Raw genomic sequence first — 20529 nt, forward strand, 5'->3', positions numbered from 1 at the left:
AAATATATACTTCTAAGAAGCAGATGCTTTTCAGAAGATGCAAAAGATACTCAAAAGAGAGGTATTTAAAAATCCACGAGTTGTTTTTACAAATTATGAGATACATCTGGTCATTTATGCAGAGCGTTATTAAAAAGCAGTAAAATCATATACTTGATTACACTTTCTACTGCATATAAAGTGAGACAAAGATGTTGCGTAATATATCTAGTTAACCTTTTTTAAAATTAAAAGAATCCATATGATTGATCTGTCAATGTAAAGTAACTTTCTGAAAGCATGCCTTCCTTTTCTGTGGTTGTTAGAAAGAACATGGTTCGTATAAACAGCCATTTTTCTCAGTGAAGAAAAAAACTTCCTGTAGCATTTTTTAAAAAATATTTGCCTAAAAGCCTACAGTCAGAAATCGCTCTTTGTTCATCCCAGTTGAACACTGAAAAATGAAGCAAAGTGATCAAAATCAAATTTACAAGACTGATAACCATGCAACTGGGGGGAGAGTAGCTACTGCACAACCTGTACTCTGTCAAGGGAATTTAATTATAGATGGTTATACTTGAGTATAATTGGTTAACGTGTGCGCCTTGCAAAGGGAGAATAATTTTCAGAAAGCATTGACAATTTTATATGTTTTTACCAGGATACTGTCAAAGGAAAGGGATTTTCATTGAATTTCATAATATACAGTTGCCTGGAGGAGGAATATCAATGAAGTGGCTAGCAGGGTGGGGGTTTTTGGCTACAGGAGTCTATATGTAAGAAGATGGGGGGGGGGGGGAATCCTCTTTATGAATTTGCATATATTTAAAATTAATATATTACATTACTGTGCCATAGTGGGAAATAATTTTTCATAAAATATTGTGATATCTTAGTCTTTTGGACTGTACTAATTTTAAAATTCACATTTTTGAAAAACAGTAATGATCAAAGTTTAGATTAATATTCATTCTTTTTCCCACTCTCTGCTTTTCAGAAGTATGTCTGAGTAGAGTCAGAGGTGAATCTGGCTTGCTCTTTGTCGTTTCAGTCAAGACACTCTTTTGAAGAGCAGATTCTGAGAGCAGCTGTAGCTGAGATGTGAGGTCACCAGAAGCTCAGAACTATGGGTTATATTGCTGCGTGGTTTTTTTCCTTAGTCTCTTAATGTGAACTGTTTCTAGCTGAGAGTTTTGTTTGTGAACAGACATGACGCTTGGAAGAGGACCAGCCTTCTCCATGCCTGGGGTATGGGTGGTCCTCGCCTCTGAACCCAAGTACGAGCAGCACTGTTTGGTAGTCTAGTCACTAAGTTCCTAAATCATTAGATGTAGTGGCTTCTGAGTAAACTGTTCTTGGACACCTCTTTATTTTTGTGCTAAACAATACAGAATGTCCAGATCTGAAGGCTCACTAATCAGAATTACAGAAGTAGGACTGTGGCAATGATTTCTGCGTGCTGTCATTGTTGTTTTAACTGATACTTTTATATCCTTGGCTGAGAATTGTACATTTTCTCAGTTGGCTGTTGCATTCCAGCATACCTCGTGCATGGTAAGCTGACTCAAACTGCAAGCCTTGGTGTTGAAGTGTGGGAGATCGCTGGGATGGTCAACATCTGGAAGCTGGATCTTTTGTCAATTTTCTCCTCTCATGTGAACAGCAAACCAGAGGTTCTGCTACCTTCTCCGTATCTTGCAGACCTGTAGTCTGTAGATCCATAGGAAAGGAAGTCAGTTGTGCTTTATGGAGCGGGTAGGATGGACTCAAGGAGCAACAGGGATTGCCTAGAGTATAATGTATATGAAAACTTAACACAAGAGCCTAATATTTATTGGCATTTCAGTGAAGCACTCTCTCACTGTTAATGAGGAAGATCTGAGGCAACATCTTACAAGGAGGACTACAGGAGGAGCCCTAGTGGTGAGGCTTCAGCCTTTTACCTGGGCAGATTTGCTCTTCCTGGGTTTAGAACTCTGTGGACATGTCACGCTCATCTCCCCAAGGTGAGGCTGGTGTTTTATGGAGGGAGACCTTCAGACTCTGCAAGCTGTCTGGAAAGAGCAGTATCCCTGCCCAGCCCAGCAAGATCAGTATTAAGATTGAATTGACATTTTATCATTCATTTGGAGGAGTGCTGTGCTTTGTATCATTTTTGTACATGTTGGACCCTTTTAAAGTACAATCTTTTCTGTCAGGAGAGGGAAAATGGGGGACTCTGGATAACTGAAAGGGGTGCAGTAAGGAAACAAATTCTATATGTCATCTGAACAGCAGCTCAGTCCTTGAAGTTCAAATACAGAAAGGTACAATTCTTCTCAGTACCTTCCTGGAAACAGTGCGTTAGAGAAGAGAGCACATGATGCATGACATTTAGTAGTGATTTTTCTTGAAAAGGGACCTTTAGGTTTTGAAGCTAAATAGTTTGTGCATGGTTTAGCACAATATAAAAAGTCCAATAACTGAAATGAGGCATAAAGCCTCATTTCATCTTCACCTTCACTATGTGCATTTCAGCACAACCTTCATAATGATGTTTTGCACTTCTATTGCCCATACAATCAAAATATTTCATAATGCTTTGGAAACATTAAAGAATGGTCATTGGCTATAAAAGCACGCTGGTTTTTTTGGTTTTTGGGGTTTTTTTTTACCTACTGTTATTTGCAGTAACCCAGAAGATAAGTGGTAGTGAAAGCAATTGGGTAAAGAAAGCAGCAACCTGTTTTCAGTTCTCTTGTGCACCTCACATCATTATCTATAAAGCTGTTTTTACTGACTTCTTGTTTCAATGTGTATCTTTCCAACAGGACAAAAGGAGGAAGCGGGGGGGGTGTGTGTGTGTGAGGAATTAGACTAGATTAATGGACTTGTGTGTTACTTGAAACAGCTTCTAACAAACCCAAAAAGTGAAGTCTTTAACTTAGATTTGCTCTGTGAAGTAAGTTTTTATTGCTTCCTCTGTCTTGTAGATGGTGGATGAGGAAACTGAAGCCCTTAGCTTGTAAGTGACCTACCTGAGATGATAGAGCTGAGTTGCAGGCTGAGCTGGGCACAGAAATTAATCTCTTAACAGACTTGTGGGTTTCTGCCTGACCCTGGTTGGCAGAGAAGGCGCTAGAAGCACAGTTGTGTTTGCAATTATGGTTGCAGTGTAATTAAATTTGTTTTTAATGAATTGACTTGACTGGATCTTTCTGAGGCTTGAGATGCAGCTGTTCCACTGGAAACCGACTGAAACATAGTGTAGGATGTGGATGGAAATAGTTTTCTTGCTGGGGTGGGGCAGGTCTCTGGGAGGGAGGCAGTATATCTAGGGTTAAAACCTTTGCTTTGAAGGATATCACTGTTATGTGGACTGACCCCTAAAGTACACATCTTGTTGCTGCTATTACCACATGCAATTATGAGTTAAGTCTTTCTGCTTTTGAATATTTGTTCTTAATGCATTTTATGTCACACTGAGTTCAAGTGGGCTGTTTTTTCATTTTTTGCTATTCATTTTCTGTCTGTTCTACAGTGAGATTTCAAAGCTGTGACGGAAACAAAAAAATACTCTTTGGAAGCAGTGAACCAGAAGATTTCAGAGTAGGTGAAGATGGTGTGGTCTATGCAGAGCGAAGCTTTCAACTTTCAGCAGAGCCCACAGAGTTCATCGTGTCTGCTCAAGACAAGGAAACTCAGGAAGAATGGCAAATGAGAGTGAAGCTAACCCCTGAACCAGCCTTTGCAGGGCCTTCAGAAAAGGTAAAACAACTAAATTCAGCTGGTATAAAAATGTATCTCTGCAAGCAGGCCTAAAAATAGGGATTAGATTCTGTCTGTCGTGCACATCTCCATGAGGCAGTTTATGAATGGACACCTAGTGCATGCGAAGATGAAGCTTTAGAAGAACTGCACAGTCTGGTGTTCTGTAGCTTTGCTAAGGTGTGGAAAGACATGCCTTAAGTATATAGGATTCATTTATGTTGGAGCGTTTTGTTTGTGTAGTTTGAGATTTATACCTGAATTTTAAGTCGGACACAGTCATTTCTTTATTTTAAATTGCCTGAAAGTATTACAGTATTTATTCAAGCAGTTAAATATAACCACAAAATAAACAAATCTGTGCTAGAATGCATCAGTCACGTTTATTAGATGGGAGCTATAGATTCACAGCAGTAGTAGGAAAGCATTTCTGGCAGGGAATATTGGCTTTGTCTTGTCCCTTCATAATCAAATTGGAGACTGTAAATTATTCATGAATCCAGCACTGCTTGGTAAGGAAGATAGTCTCCCTCTGCTGGAAGCTGCCATAGAACAAACCATGTACTACAACAAAAATCAGACCTAGCAATATACAAATAACAATGCATTTTCTTTAGGAAAACGGTATTGGGTCTACTACCTTTTTCTGGTATATTACTTGCTGCCTGCTGTTTCTTACCTTCTCTTGTGAAGTGCTTGGTTTACAAGTAAAGAACAAAATTTATTCATAGATTAACATACCCGTAATAGGTACATTAATGAGTATAATGTCCAAATAGACAGTGTGGTTATGCAAGACCCATTTCCTGAGAACAATTGGAGACCAGAACTGTGTAAACCTGTTTTTTGTTTGTTTACTTGATGATCGTTTTAAATCTGTTAAGCCATGTTTTTAACAAAGGAAATCTTGTCATTTTGTCTGTAAAAGTCTTAATAAAAGAGCAGATGCTTAGATATACCAGGGCATGCCCTGTGCTTTATAAACATCCAGTTCAGGCAGCTTTACCATCAACAGAATGTAGAGTAGTGGAATCTGGCCTTCAGCTGGGCATCTGTTTTTACTCGGTGGCATATATGATTAGATTTAAAAAAAAAAAAAAAAAAAAGTTTTTGTTTTAAAAGATTTGGAAAACATTTTTGTTGCCCTGTCTCCACCCTTAAGCAAGTGCTAGATGTGTGCTGGCATCCAAAGGGTGAATGACTGCAGATCTAGAAGGGAATAGGAAAGGAATGTTGACACCCAGCAGAGATTAATACCCAATGTGTAAAGTGGGTCATCTACTGCATCCATCATGGCTGACATAGGTTTAAAATAATTACAGCATTAATTCTATGGGATTTAATAGGGTCATAAATATTTGAGACATTCCTTACCAGTATGTATTAAACTTCTCTTGGAACTCAAATTATATTTTAGCACACCCAGATCTAAATTTAATGTACAGTAGCACATTACCTGAACTGAAGTTCTAGCTAATGAGAAATACATAAAGGCATAGTATTAAATTCTGCAAAATATTAACCACTTTTCAGAAAGTGCAGTATAGCTTACACAGTAGTGCCATGGTGTAAATGGTTTATAATTCCATTTTTTCCTCAAACTAGAATAAGAAAAAAAGAAAAGGAGTTCTTAAACTGGTTTTTATCATACCGCACTGTGAATGCAAATCAAACAGGTCTGTGAACACAGAGGAAGGACAGCCTTTCAGTCAATTATGTAATTGTATCTGAGCTACTTTGTAATGCCTACTATTAATTCTCCTTCTAACATGTGCTTAATCCTGTATCTTGTACCTGGGAAAGGACCAAAAGAAAATTGAAGACATCATATTTCCATGGCAACAACACAAGCACAACAGCCCTCTGAAGAGGCAGAAGAGAGACTGGGTTATTCCTCCAATCAACCTACCAGAAAATTCCAGAGGACCTTTTCCTCAGGAATTAGTTAGGGTAAGGAAGTTAATAGAAATACGGTTTCAGCGTCCCTTGAAGAGCTCTTCAAGAGATTTTGTATAAATGATGTCTTGTTCATTGTCCAAACATTTCATCAGTCTTTTGGGCTGGCTTCTGTTGTTACCTCTGCATAGCAGGCTTGGCTGCATGTACTAGGTTTTTTTAAGTTGTCGCTGTGCTCCTGCACTGGTGGAAGGTGACCTTGGTTCAGGTGGTAGGCACTGTGTGGGGGTGAGCAGTAGAAGTGCACCAAGAGGCTGAGGGAAACAGGTTCTGATGGGCTGAAGACACCAGCTATTCCACAGGGCTCTGCAGCACAGGTGTGGCCGTTGCCAGGAGCCCTGTGCAGGAGAGGGCTTCCAACTATGGTACTGGTTGGTCATTCATGATCAGTTTGTTGAAACTTGGTAGAGCATTAGCCCAAGTTGATAGGATGTGGGTTTGCTCTGTTCTGTTGATGTGCACGCTGGTGGCTCCTCACAGATGCACAGCCCTTTAATTTTTCCCTTGGAAGATGAGACCAAAGTTCAGCCTTACAAAACCAGGGAGTTTCTAAAGGGCTACTGCCAGTAGCAGAAGGCAGTCTGTAGCTTTGGTCTGGGAAGATACAGGAGGGAAGAAAACAAAACAGACTTTATTTCCTGTGTAGTTTTATGATAGTATATGTTTTCTCTAAGATCTAAACAATTCTGTTTAGGTTCAGAATACTTACTTGATTTGGTTTAATACAATTCATCCTATTATGAGAAATAAGCAGGGAAACGTTTATGTTCCTGAAAATTCATTGACCAGCTTTCTGACAAAGACTGCAACCGAAAAATTCAAGCTTCATACTAACTTTATGCTATTTCCAGAATAATTATTTTTATAAATTTAGCCTGAAGGTGAAAAAAGAAGCTGCAGCTTGTCTTGGCAGCAGTCTCATCCACCGGTTATTTGTAGCTAATGTAAACATTGTCTTGTTTGAACACATAGATTAGGTCTGATCGTGATAAAAGCCTCTCGCTACGGTACAGTGTGACTGGCCCAGGAGCTGACCAACCTCCAACAGGCATCTTCATCATCAACCCCATCTCAGGACAGCTGTCTGTGACAAAGCCTTTAGACCGGGAGCAGATTGCTTCTTTTCATGTAAGACTTTAATTTACCATAAATCAGATTATCAAATTGAAGATTAACGTCTGCTTCAAACATGACTTGAGCAGCCGACATTTAGTTTTCTGTGAGATATGGTTTGAAGAGTTTCTAGCAGATTTGTATTTATTGTACTTAATAAGGCTAACTCTTACTATGTTTAAGCAGCTTAGATACATTAACATACGTAAACAGTGATTAAGTGTATTTAGATAAAGTAATTTTAAAAGATCAAAATATTGATATTGTAGCTTATATTTCAAATACAGGCCATTGATCACAGTCTCCATGGTATTGTATATTTTTCAAAAGTTTACTTTTAATTCAGCAATTTAAATTAGGATGTGACTGCTATTAGAATTGCAGCAGCTGTGATTTGAGAAATGGATGGGAAGAATAACCTACCAATTTTCATTTTCAGGGGCAAATCTAAGCATTTTAATGGAATTGTAAATTAGGTCTGTCATCTTATGAAAATGATATTCTTTGCTCTAAAGAAATTGACAAAGTAGACCACAGATTCCAGTAGCAGTGGAAAACGAAGGTTTGAAGGAAGGGGGAGACCAGGCTGTGGCCTAAAGTTGTCTCTGCTTTTAAGAGACCACACTGAAATCATTACAGAAGTCACCCAGCTCCTAGAGAGAGTTACCAGCATGACGTGGATTAAAAACTTAAACCTGTGCTCCAGGAAGCCCTTCGAGTGCTGCCCCTGAACAGAGGATGCAGCAGGAGGTGTCTGGGGTCGGCAAGGGGAATGGTTCTCACATGAGAACAGCAGCTCTGGCATCCATAAGATTTTTACTGAATTTGGCATTGGCAATTCAAGATTTACTGACTTAGGAATTTGCATTTACACAAGTCATTTCCAGAGTAGTGAGTTAATAATGCCTTCTTACTCCTTTCTAGTAGGTTTGTAGCTAGAAGATACATATGTGTTTGTATACATATATATATATATATATGCATGCATACATACTGGACTTCAGCAGGACTGCTACAGGAGAAAGTTGCTCTTTTGCCTCACAGTTTGTGGGCTCTGGCCTGGATACATAGGTTTACATATTCAGAAAATACTGTATTCCTTTATTTTTGGCTGTCCCAATTCAAGATGATTTAGGTAAACCTGACAGTCAAAGGTAGTTACTCAGCCCTTTTTGACAATCAAGGCATTAAATTTAAGTGTCTCAGTATCTTTGAAACTCAGTCCATAAACTTTAGCTTAATTTTAGCCTGGAATTTCAGTGTGTTTACTGACTGATTTATCACAAGGCTTACCTTGGTGTTCAGGTAACACAAATGTGTTCTATATGCTTTCTATTCTATACGCATTCATGTCTACTCAATATACACAGTATCAGTCAAGAATTTTTGAAAGTCATGTCAGTGTTCATTCCCTGTGGATTACTAATAAATTGATAGCTGTTTAAAATATATCTGCATACTTTTAGAGTCTGTTTTCTAATTGTCATTATTAAAAACAGAATTATAAAAGACAGTAGGCATTGGTGTTAAATCAAAATTACATGATCTAAAATAATTTTCAGCAAATCAAACTAGTAACTCCTGTAACTTAGAAGAGTTTAGAAGTCTGAACAGCAGTTCCATTAGCAACCTGAAAACTTAAAAGATGTGTATGAAGGAGCAATGGCAGATCACAAAATGCATTGAGCTAAAAATGTCTGGCCTGAAATGTCCTATTATTGTATCTATTTGTGCCTGTACATTGTGCAAATTCTAATACTTCCAACAATTTTTGCAGCTGAGAGCACACGCAGTGGATGTAAATGGAAACCAGGTGGAAAATCCTATTGACATCGTTATTAATGTCATTGATATGAATGACAATAGACCTGAATTCTTACACCAAGTTTGGAATGGGACAGTCCCTGAAGGATCAAAGCCAGGTAATAAATGGCCTTTCAAAATGGGGGGGGGAGGGGGAAGGGAGGTACACAATATCATTTTCAAGGTGATGAAGGGGGGTGCCTTTGGACCTTTTATTACTTTCAAAGGCGACTTTAATGTGATGAGCAATATCTCAGATACTATCTTACTATTCCACCTTATTTTTAATTCACCTTTTAGCATGCTGAGATTAGTTTTCAAAAGAAGAAAGGTTTATGTACATAAACTAAAGCAGAGAAGGCTTTAAGAATATGACTCTTCGGTTCCTGTTTTTGAAAATCTGTATGTTACAGTTCTTACAGCTATGTTCATGATAGCCATTAGCTAGCAGGTCAGGGTATAAGAGACTTCCGAAATACCACCAGATCCAGTTCTGAATCTCATGGACTTTGAAAATACTGGGATTTGAAATCAAACAGTTTTATCTGAATTCTCAAGAAAACCCTAATTGTTGTTCACATCTCATTAAAATTCTGATCAGCTCAGACTGAAGTTTGCACTATGACTGAAACCACTCTCCTAATTCTCAGTAGTGGAAATTGCATTTGTTAGTAAGGTTAGCACAAGAAATGCATTTTCTCACTTTGCAATATTGACTTGGCATTTGAGATGGGTCTCGAAGACCTTTGAAAGAGTATCATTTACACTGATTTTCAGTCACTATCAGTGTGTGCAGCAATTCTGAACATTAAGTATATTTCCTTTGGCCCAATTAATAACATTTTTATCTAAACGTGAGAAGCTTTGTTGTTACAGGAATGTTATTTATGGCAGAATTGTGGGATTTCATTGTTTATGGAGCTTCTTCAGTTATAAGCGAATTGATACTTTATAAACAGAAAGTATTTTTATCTCCTCTTATGTATTTTAATTACTCTGTTGGTGATTCTTGGGTTTAACTAGTTTGTTTTAAATAAGAGAAGGAATGTGCGGAGTTTACCAAAAGAAATATATGCTTTGACCATTGCTTCTAAGTGATCTTGTGTAATCTGAGTAAATTGTTTATATAATATCAATTATTTATCCTGCTGCTAGGAACCTACGTGATGACTGTTACTGCCATTGATGCTGATGATCCTAATGCACAGAATGGGATGCTGAGATACAGAATCTTGTCACAGGCCCCAAGCAGCCCCTCTCCAAACATGTTTACAATCAACAATGAGACTGGTGACATTATCACTGTAGCAGCTGGCCTTGACAGAGAGGTACGGAAGGTCTTGATCCTGTAGTCTGCGTTGTACTTAATATTGTGAAGATGCATGTTTTTTGCTGGTGACTTGCAAAAATATTTCTCCCCCTCCCCGGTCTGAACTTTCCCGCTTTCTTCACCCTGTTGGCACTGGTCATTGTCCTAGGCCCAGAATATAAAAACCTTCAGAAGAGGAAATTAGGATAGGGATGAAAACTGGACCCACACATTCTGGATGTGTAATCACTCCTGGTTCTGTGGGATCATGGAAAAGATCTTGTCTCATAAGCCTGCTTGCTCTTAAGGAACACGTACACACTGAAGCAGAGCAGTGCATATAAGGAGTTCAGGTGCTTGACCTGGGTGCTGAGGTGGAAGGTGTTCATCAGCTTCGGCCCTTTCCTCTTGCTGAGCTCCGTGGACAAAGAATAAATGGAAAATGGGATCGGCTATAAGTTTTATTTATTTTGGAAGGTCCAGGAGAATGTCTGTGCTCCCTCTGGTCCTTTTCCTTGCTTTTCATAGAGAGCTGGTAAATATCTGAAATCTGGATGCTGTGTTGCTAAATTTACAGTAATCCCCTGATTTGAATTTTGCTTAATAAAATAAACCAAGAAAAATATTACCAATTTTAAAATTTGAAAAACATGTTTCTATAGATGCCTCTTAATAAGTAATAAACCAGTTAGTATTAGAAACCGCACAGATAGAGATTTGTCTTGAGGCATGGACACACATACAAAACCTTTTTTTAAAAACAGTAATTATAAAAAATACTGTCTGACTGTTAGTAATTCCCTGCTACATGCTCGGTAAGTCCCATTCTGTCTAGAGAGTCTTTCACTATGCCCACCACTGAGAGAGAAGGTGCCAGATCCCCTGCTTTGGTTCACACATCTGTGAGGTGGAAATATAAATATTTCCCTCCAAACTCCAGATCTGTCACATGGACTAACTGTGCTTTTGAACCACTTGAAAACTTAACAAGAGACAAGCATTGTTTTATAAACAAACTGTAAAATCCAAACAAATCTTTTTTTCAACACATCTTGTTTCAACTTCTGTTTTACTAACCTCGTTTTAGCTCATTAAATCTGAAGGTTTTTTTAAACTAGATTTGCTGTTTGGCTTTTAGCTCGTTGCTTATGCTTATTTAAAACAGAGAACAAAAATACTTTCTGATGCTCTGGGTTGGCTATTAATATTCTGATCCATTTCAGTTTGAAAGGGGCAACCAGAAGATTTGAAAAGCTAAACAGACTGTTGGATATTGCAATTAATTTTTGAAGTTTTATTAATGTTCATTCTATTTAAGTTGGTTTAGAGGAGAATGGATTTCAGGAAAGGAAAACCCTGAACTTTACAGTATTGCCTTATTAAATTAAAAGAATGATGGGCAGCTTTGCCCTTGTTTTTAAAATCCCCTGACCATCTTTGACAGCTGAACTTTCAGAAGGACATAGTGATAACTCTTGAGTTTTATTACTTAGTGACTAGCTGTACCAGAGTGATTTAACTCAGAAGAAACCAGCTGTCTGTGGAGCTTAGACTCTTGCATGAACAGTTGGAGAAGCTATGTCATTTGCCATCAGTTTTCCTGATGGATCACTGTACTGATACCCAAATGGGTATTTATAAACATTTCTTGCACATGTTGAATATTAATGATTAATGTTAAATCATTCAAATATTAAATGTGACTAATATGAGATAAAATGGTTTCCTTCCGAAGCCATTGCTTTGCTTCCTTCATTTCCTGCGTCATTTTGTGGGAGTCAATTATATTAAAACCACCAGGAGTCTAGAAAGCCAGATCTGAATTGAGCAGGTCTTCTGACAGGGGGTGGGGGAGTGCCTTGTTGCACAAGGTTACTTGTCCACGAACCTTAGCTGAACTACCCACTTCTGCCATTCTGCCTTTTCTCTAAGTCTTAACTGTCTTTGTAAAGCCTAGTTAGGCACATGAGATACTAGACACAATTTCAAATTCTTAAATTATGTGATACGTTATTTATAGGCGCATAAGTGTTGTAGGCATTAAAAAAAAAAAAAAACAAACTGGTTCCTCTGATAGCATTCCTCATCTGCTAGTATTTTATGTTAACAATGCATTATCTGTGCTAATGTGCACAGGAGAAGAGTTGCTTAGGTAAGGGGACTCAGCTAAAGGCAGAAGAAATCTTTCACTTGCTATCCCAAAAGATGCTGTTTCATGAGATCCAGCTGTTCTTATTTCTTCCACTATTGCGGTGGAATTCACTTTAGCATTGAAACATCTGCCTTACTGCTGGAGGTGCCAAAGAAGTTAGGCAGGGTACTTAAATTTACACACTGACATTCCTCCCTCACATGAGGTTAATTCAGTGAAGTGCTCTTTTATTTGGCCTGTTTTGAAGTGGAAAGATGTGACCTGATGAGAGGTCTGTGTTCTTTCTTGAAGCTGCCAGTTTGGTTTTGGATGTGTTGCTGCAAAGTCTCTGTGCAGGCTGCTGACACGCTCCACAGCATATCCCTGGCTGCTTCTCAGCCCACAGTAAAAAGAGGAGAGCCACCTCCCCCAGTTTCTTCTCTGTGCTTGGAAAGTTGTGTGCTTGTTGATTTCTGAAATTTCATTCCCAGCAATTGATCTTCTGTGTGTGAGTGCTGGGAAGGGAGAAGAGGAAACACACATAAACAAATATACACTGTCTTTTGGGGCATTTGGGGGGGAAGTTTCTAGTGCACTACTTTTGGAATTAAATAAGAAGATTGTACAGAAGTCGAGTCTCCATGTAATAATAATAATAATAATGGAGTTTCCTTAATGAAATTTGCTTCTTGGGATCAATGTGTTAAGACCCAGATGAATCAGAAGCACCTGCGATTTCAATAACGTAGAATCATCTGGCTGCAAGATTTGTTTCCATACTGCTCTAGATTTTATTGCTTCACAATAAGTAAAGTATATTTTTTTTCCTGGATGAAAGTGGTAAAAGTATTTCTTTGATTCTCTTGTGGCTGCTTCTCTTGTTGTTGTCAAGAAGGAAACCTTTAGGATTTTTATTTAAGCCTTCTGAAGGTCACTTAGCAAGTGTGTTTTCCAAGCCAGAATTCATATACATATTTATGCATTATGAAACATATATCCTGCATCTCTGTATAAATAATACTCGTCTTGCTTTTTTAAGGAACCATGTGGTGTATGTGCAGTAATACACATTTGGGGTGTTATAAGGGTTCCTTTGTGAAAGAGGACATGGGCATAAATAAGTTTCAGTGGGAGTCAAAGATTTATGCAGCTTAGTTTAAAAACTTTTTTTATTCAATAGCTCATATTTGCTGCTTGGAAGTGTGCATAACCATTAGATCTTTAATGTATGTTGTAGTGTCTGGCCAGAATTTGAAAGGAAGTTAGATACTGCCAGTGGGATTGACCTTGCTTATTTTTTGTACCGATACCCATAGCGGTTTTTTGTAAACTGTTTATGTGAGAAGTTATCTGTCGTACACCCTAGTCTTTAAGTAGTGGGAGAAAATAAGGTACCAAGTGGGGAAAAAATACAAATGCTTTTCTTTAAGTATTTTTATTTTGCCAGAAGGTTTTTGCTGTTGTTAGTAAACCATTCATGGAAGTGGCATTTCAAAGTAATAGCAACTCCTTATGTTTGTGCAGTTTCTTTTGGAAAGAACTGAATAGCACATAGCACTCTCCAAGCTAGGAAACCGAGCTGCTGTATGGAAAAGGATGCACAATATTTGCATTTCATAGTGGAAACTGTCAGCGAGTTAAAATCAACTTCTCGGCAACTCCACACAGAAAACATCCTTCTATGTTATTATTTTTTTTTTAATACAACCTTCTCGACTTTGCTTTAAACAGCAAACCTGTTTGAGGTCAGGCCTGCACTGGGCAGTCCCAGCCCCGCTGCCGCCTGGCTCAGAGGGCCATTAGCTGCCGCACATGGGGCGGGAGGGCAGCGGCGGCCATCTTCGGCCAGGGCGTTTAACGCTTAAGGCAATAGCCCATGTGGTTGTGCCTTCCCCCTTTCTGCCGGTGCCCTTCCTCCTCTCTGTTGGCCTAGACATCTTTGGTTTCCATAGCAATTGCAAGAAGCTGTAACAGCAGTTTTATGCTTGGGCTTGGCTGAAACAGAGCCCTGGCAGCTGCAGCCGTTTGGCCAGCAAACTTACCTTGGCTCGTCCTGCTAACGGCTTTTGAGGACTCACCCGGTTTCAGTATATGCTGCGTCCCGGTTTTTAGCCCATTTGAAAAGTGTTGTTAAATCTGTGATAATAGCATTAATTGTATAAAGTGGTTTTGGCTTTTTGAGAGTAGGACACAGGCAATCTGTCCTCATGTTGGTGAAAAAAATCAGGCAGTAGTTCAGTTTAGCTAGATGCAACCTGGTGCTATATTCCTGTGGCACAAACTTTGCTCCTTTCTTTCTGGGTGATGTTAACTAGAATAAACAGTGTGATAGGCTCCACTGCTTAGTGAAGTGCAATTTTGGGAACACCTGCTGTCCTATGGTAATGTTAGTTTTGTCTAAAACTTATGTCGATGTCACTTTGTGTTTTAGAAAGTACAACAATATACACTAATAATTCAAGCTACGGACATGGAAGGAAACCCAACATATGGTCTTTCAAACACAGCAACTGCTGTCATCACTGTGACAGATGTCAATGACAATCCCCCAGAGTTCACTGCCATGACTGTAAGTACAGGGTGGGAGTAACTGAAGGATGTGCGTATTTGTAACCGTTCCCCACTTTTCTCATTATATTCACAGACAGTAAATATTTATTGCTTATTAAATAGTGTACTGGCAGGCAGAATTGAAATACGTGCAGAATATATATCCCTTAGATACAGTATTCTGCTTAGGCCAAAAGGCAGAAGCTGACAAGTGAATCAAGCCATCGGTTTTCTGGGTGGCCTCAGGTAAACCTCATTAGATGAATTGTCAGAGCTGCAGTGAAGGGAGATATGCTCCCTAACATTGATGAATGTTCAGTATGGTGTGGCTCTTGTGTGCTTCTGCAGCTGAGGTGTAAAATGTTTTCTTGGGTTTTGCAGTTCTACGGGGAAGTACCGGAAAACAGGGTGGATGTGATTGTAGCAAATCTGACGGTAACGGATAAAGATCAGCCCCACACACCTGCTTGGAATGCGATGTACCGAATGACCGGTGGAGACCCGACAGGTCGATTTACCATCCTGACCGATCCCAATAGTAATGATGGGCTGGTGACTGTTGTGAAGGTAAGAGATGCTTGCACTTCAGGGAATTAAGCAGAGATGGAATAAGTGGGGAGAACACTGAGGGGGAGAAATGTGAACTCCTGAGGCCAGCATGATTCTGGGAGGAAAGTTAAATGGATGGGCACCGTCTTACGAAAGTTAGCCATCCACCTCTTAGAGCATTTCCCTGCTTGCACTATCAGTAGTATTCCAACTGATTGATTTTAAAAATCAGGCTAGGTAGTTGAAAATGACAGATTTTGAAGCTGTATTTGCCAAAAGATAGGAATTAGTCTGTGAAAAAACATTTGCTTAGTATTTGCTGCTAGTATAAAGAAACAGCTTACAGCCTCCTGGCCTCCATTAGTCGTCATGCTTGTTGTCTGCATTTTTTATGTCAACATGTTCCCATTAAGGAACAGATACAGGCAGCTGTGGCACAATCAGAGAGGAAGAAGTGATAGGTGGGAGGCCACTTGTACAAGAGGCTTTTAAGGACTGGCTATTTTTAAAACCTCATTTAAATACCTTTTATGGAATAACCTGCCTGTCTTCATTCTCTACCCAGCACAGCTCTGTGTTGAGAGGTGACTTATTTCAAGTGATAATAACAATGTGATTCTATAATTAAACCTGCCAGGCAGTAGCCACCTTTCCTCATGGCCCTCTGATAAAGTGTCTCATCTCTGAGTTGGCCTGTTCTGGTTTTGGCTGATCCACTTACAAAGTCAGCCATGAGATGCCAGTGTTCCCATTTGGAAATTAAAACATTCACCTTTTTTTTTTTTTTTCTTCATGTTTTTCCTCTCCCCCTCCCCCTTTAAATCTTCTCATTATCTAGCTGACAAAAAGATACAGTCTTTGTACAGCTATAGTGGTAATTCACACTGGGGTTTTTTTTAAGAACTGCCTCTGTTTTATAACTACACTTCCCCAGAGGTACCAATTGTTATATTGCAGTCTTCCAGCAAGAATTACGTGTCTGTGCTTTGTAGCACTCCTTTAAGCACCCAGACATGGGAAGAGTTGGAAGCCTGCCAACAGTTTTTATTGGCAGTGCGATGAGTTGATCTGTCAACCTGTAATGAAGATTGGATTGTCTCTTGTCACTGACTGCATACTGTCACCTGCCAAGTGCCCCTGTAAGGTACAGGGTTCCTTCAAGCCTAGAATCAGTGTGAGTAGTACAGTGCATAGTACAAAGGCGAATCAGGGCTTGGGGAATGCCTCACTGCTGTGCAGCATGACAGAGGAACTCTAGCCTCGAACTGTTTTTACTCCTTAAATTGGACTTCTGGCTCAGTGAGGAAGTTTCCAAACTGAAGGTTGTCTGGACTGTGTAGATCGGAGCTGTAGGTATTCCAAAAGCAGGATTAGCTGGGATCACAAAGAGACTTTCTAGTGAAACATTAAGGGCCTGGGAATCTCTGATCCTATGGGGCTAGGTATGGTCATGATCTTGTTCAAAGGAAACGTTCATCCTCATAAGAGAGAGAAGGCAGGGTTCTCTCCCCAGCAGAGCTCCTCAGGAGGCACGTCTGCACAAAGCTGGAAGCTTCTACATAATTTTCTGATGTAACTACTTGTTTCCTCAGTTAGCTGTGATGGCAGTACCACAGTAAGTTAAATCCAAGAATGACAAGGTTTCTAGTTGGTTCTGACTTCAAAACTGCTGCTTCTGCTGCTAAGCAAAACCCCAACCCAGTGTCATGTTGAGATACTACATTTATTGGGCTCTCTTTAGTCTCTGTGGTCATTTCTGAGAAAAACAGTACAAGTAATGTTTAAAAATGTTCTTTAAAGTAAAAACATTATTGTGTATCCATCACTAGTGTGAGTAAATGTTAACACTTCCTGCTCTTTGCTTTTCCCAGCCTATCGACTTCGAGACCAACAGGATGTTTGTACTTACTGTAGCTGCGGAAAATCAAGTGCCTTTGGCTAAGGGGATTCAGCATCCTCCTCAGTCAACAGCAACTGTGTCCATTACGGTCATTGATGTGAACGAGAGTCCGTATTTTGTTCCAAACCCTAAGCTTGTACGTCAAGAAGAAGGGCTACTTGCTGGTAGTATGTTGACAACTTTCACTGCTCAGGACCCAGATCGTTACATGCAGCAAACCTCTCTAAGGTCTATATAAACATTTTACAGTTGTTTAACAGTTAAAATGCAGTATCTGTGTTATAGAATGGGTGGAGAGCAAAGAGACTGCATATGAAATGACTTCATTTACCATAGCACACAGCTATACCAATACCTCCTATGTGCAGTGCTCTCTGAAGGGATTTTTGGCTGTAGAGAAGGTGACCTGACCAGCATCTGTAGATCTGTAAACTGGGTCATCTTCTAATGCTAAGTCCCGCTTCGTCAAGGCAGAATGCAGTTATGCATCTGTGTTAAAGTATACATGACATCCTGACATACTCAGTCAGAGCAGACACATGCTTGTGTGAAATAAGATCATTTGCAATTTAAACTAACCAGTAATTCTGACATGGCAGCTGAACCACATCAGATTGTAGACCAAATCTGAAGGGTTTTCTTCTCATTTATTCTCCAGCAATGCCAAGTGCTGCTGTAGTCTATGTGTGAACTCTTGTACTGATAGCTATGATCATAATTGGATCATGATTTGTCCAATGTCTGAAACTATGGTAAATGAGAAAAGTTAAGAGAATAAAACATTGAAATCTTAAAGCATGCTTTCTCATACCTCATTTAAAACATGGTAATTCGCTGCAAAGCTAAGGCACAGCAACGGCCAGGACTCACGTTCCTTGCTTACCCAACAGCTTTTGTAACTCATGTAGAGGAAATTCCAGAACTTACCTTCCAAAACCAAGGTTCTTACAGATTTTTTTCCTCTTAATTTTTGTATACTGTTGCTGATATTTTGCTCGTTTCTGGACATAACCATCATAGACATGATAGCATTAGAACTTAAGGATATATGCATTTTTAATGACCTAAGATAGCTTGCACTTGATTAATGTCAGAGGGTGAATTTATCAGATAGAAGGATGGTTTTGGAAGACACTCCTCTTTCAAATTAATATGAGACATGCAGTACAACCAGGGTCTCTAAAAAATTTACTTTAAGTGATACTGGAAAGCACTAGAATATTGCGAGTTAGTGCTACTCTTAACACTGCTTATCCCTCTCTCCTGCTCTCAGCACTCTGGTAAGCTAAAAGGTAGTATGAACAGCTCTGCAGGTATAGAACAAGCGAGGGGGATCCTGAAATGAATATTTTAATTGAGTGTGAGTATGAATATCACATAGTTCATGGTAATTGTGTGATTTCCTCCAGTTACATGATAACTTACATGGGAGGGCACTTCAAGCATCTAAACATAGGACTGGTTTTTTAATGTGTATTTTCAAGAATTTTAGCAAAAAAGCTTAATAAACGGAAATCTGGGAAATACTGTCTTCAAATTCCAAAAATATGTTCAGAATACAAATTAAAATAGTAATTCTGTCTTTGTTGTTAATATTCATGTTGGCAGACAAATAACACAACTTGTGATCAAATACACAGGTACTCAAAACTTTCAGATCCTGCAAACTGGCTGAAAATTGACCCTGTTAATGGACAAATAACTACTACAGCTGTTTTGGACAGAGAGTCAATATATGTGCAAAACAATATGTATAATGCAACGTTTCTAGCTTCTGATAATGGTGTGTATCAACATTATATGTTTTTTTAAAAAAGCTTTCTTCTGTGTGATTGAATGACATTCAATTTTACTGGGACAGAAAGCAATAAATATATGCTTAGAATACATCCAGTTGGAAGTCTGTATTAGTATCAGACTTTGTATATTTCCCAGCTACTTGAGGAAATGGGCTGAACAGTAATTCTGTAAGTTTGGGGAAAGGCACTAGCTTAGTTACATTAATCAAGTTTATAGAAAACTGAAAAAAACCTGCACAGGAGTGCAGTAGGCTGAGTGAATGCACAGCACAGGTTAACTTTACAGGGAGTAACTTGTTGGGGTAGGGGTATTGTATTTTTCCACATTCAGGTTACAGAAGTGCAGAAGGGAAAGTGTCTTTTCATTATCAGTTTGTTAATGATAATTAAGAGTCTCTGCTCAGATATGAGTCTTGATTTCTGCTGGAGTGCTGTACTATTCATAGCTGATACCACAAAGATGGACAAGTGCAGTTACGAACGTTCTTGGATTAGAGGGAAAAACTGAAACACTGAGGCTGTTTACCTTGGAGAGGAGGCAAATTGTAAAATTTTGCATACTGATGCAGTATAACAAATCTAGATCAACTATTTCTATCTGTTTGACTCTTTTGAAGGAAAAAAAATTCAAATGGAACTGGAAGATTACTGGGGGCGTGTGTAGAATGAGAACCATTGCTAATTATACTGAGAAATTCAGTGCCACATGTTCACATAAATGTGTGACTTTTGTAAGGTTTACGGAAGCATCACACATTTGATATGGATAGCAAGAATGTCTAGAAGTAGCATGCTGAAAGTTAGTATTAGAAAGAATTTAAATAGCACACTTGTGGTAAAGAGTGATCATAAATATTCAAAGTTACAAAAAAATTTCTCCAAAGGAAAAACTATCCCAATTTTGCACGTTTTTCTTTGAGGCACTTGACACGGATTGTCTCTGGAGATGAACTGGCTGGCTGATCAATAAAGTGGTTGAGTCCCTGATCCATAGATCTACAGTTATTTGCTGAAGCTTGCTGAGTAGGGCAAGTTTTTTTCTGAGGGCAGGTTACATAAGAATACGCGTGTTAAGCAGGAGCAGTGACAGTGTTAGATTGGCTTGGTAAAGACAGAATCCCCAAACTGGGGTGAACCATCTGTACATGGTAATTGAAAAGTTTTGGTATAGCTTCATTTAAGTAATTTTGCAATTGGAAACAGGTTCAATGCTGGTTTCTTTTCTTTAAGGAATTCCTCCGATGAGTGGAACTGGCACACTTCAGATATATCTGCTGGACATCAATGATAATGCTCCCCAAGTGAATCCAAAAGAAGCCACAACTTGTGAAACGCTACAGCCTAATGCGATTAACATCACTGCTATAGACCCTGACATAGACCCAAATGCAGGCCCGTTTGCCTTTGAGCTCCCTGACACACCTGCTAGCATTAAAAGGAATTGGACAATTGTTCGAATTAGTGGTAATTAACAATATAGAAATCTTAATAATTTTAAAGAAACTTTTGCATATGCTTTTCTGTATCTTAGTAATTTTAAAGAAACTATTGCATATGCTTTTCTGTATTTTACTTCGGTGTTATTTTGCAACGCACATGAATTTGCCTAATATGAACAGGAAAGCACCTTAGTGTATGTCCTCCAAAGAACAAGGAATTTTAAGAAAGAAAAGATGTTCACAGTAATGAAGAA

General features: G+C 38.9%; 1 protein-coding gene across 3 annotated transcripts in view; it reads left to right on the forward strand.

The window, feature by feature from the left end:
* CDH2 (cadherin 2) overlaps window positions 1-20529 on the forward strand; it is a 119993-nt gene that overhangs the window by 76515 nt on the left and 22949 nt on the right. For all 3 annotated transcript variants that reach the window (XM_055705330.1, XM_055705331.1, XM_055705332.1), the window contains exons 3-12: window positions 3500-3726; window positions 5530-5676; window positions 6655-6810; window positions 8573-8717; window positions 9754-9926; window positions 14470-14607; window positions 14970-15155; window positions 17009-17265; window positions 18678-18820; window positions 20067-20300. In XM_055705330.1, coding sequence (XP_055561305.1) covers window positions 3500-3726; window positions 5530-5676; window positions 6655-6810; window positions 8573-8717; window positions 9754-9926; window positions 14470-14607; window positions 14970-15155; window positions 17009-17265; window positions 18678-18820; window positions 20067-20300 — 1806 coding nt within the window. The remainder of the gene's footprint in view (window positions 1-3499; window positions 3727-5529; window positions 5677-6654; window positions 6811-8572; window positions 8718-9753; window positions 9927-14469; window positions 14608-14969; window positions 15156-17008; window positions 17266-18677; window positions 18821-20066; window positions 20301-20529) is intronic.

The sequence above is a fragment of the Falco cherrug genome, chromosome 3, assembly GCF_023634085.1.
Source record: "Falco cherrug isolate bFalChe1 chromosome 3, bFalChe1.pri, whole genome shotgun sequence".
Lineage (NCBI taxonomy): Eukaryota > Metazoa > Chordata > Aves > Falconiformes > Falconidae > Falco > Falco cherrug.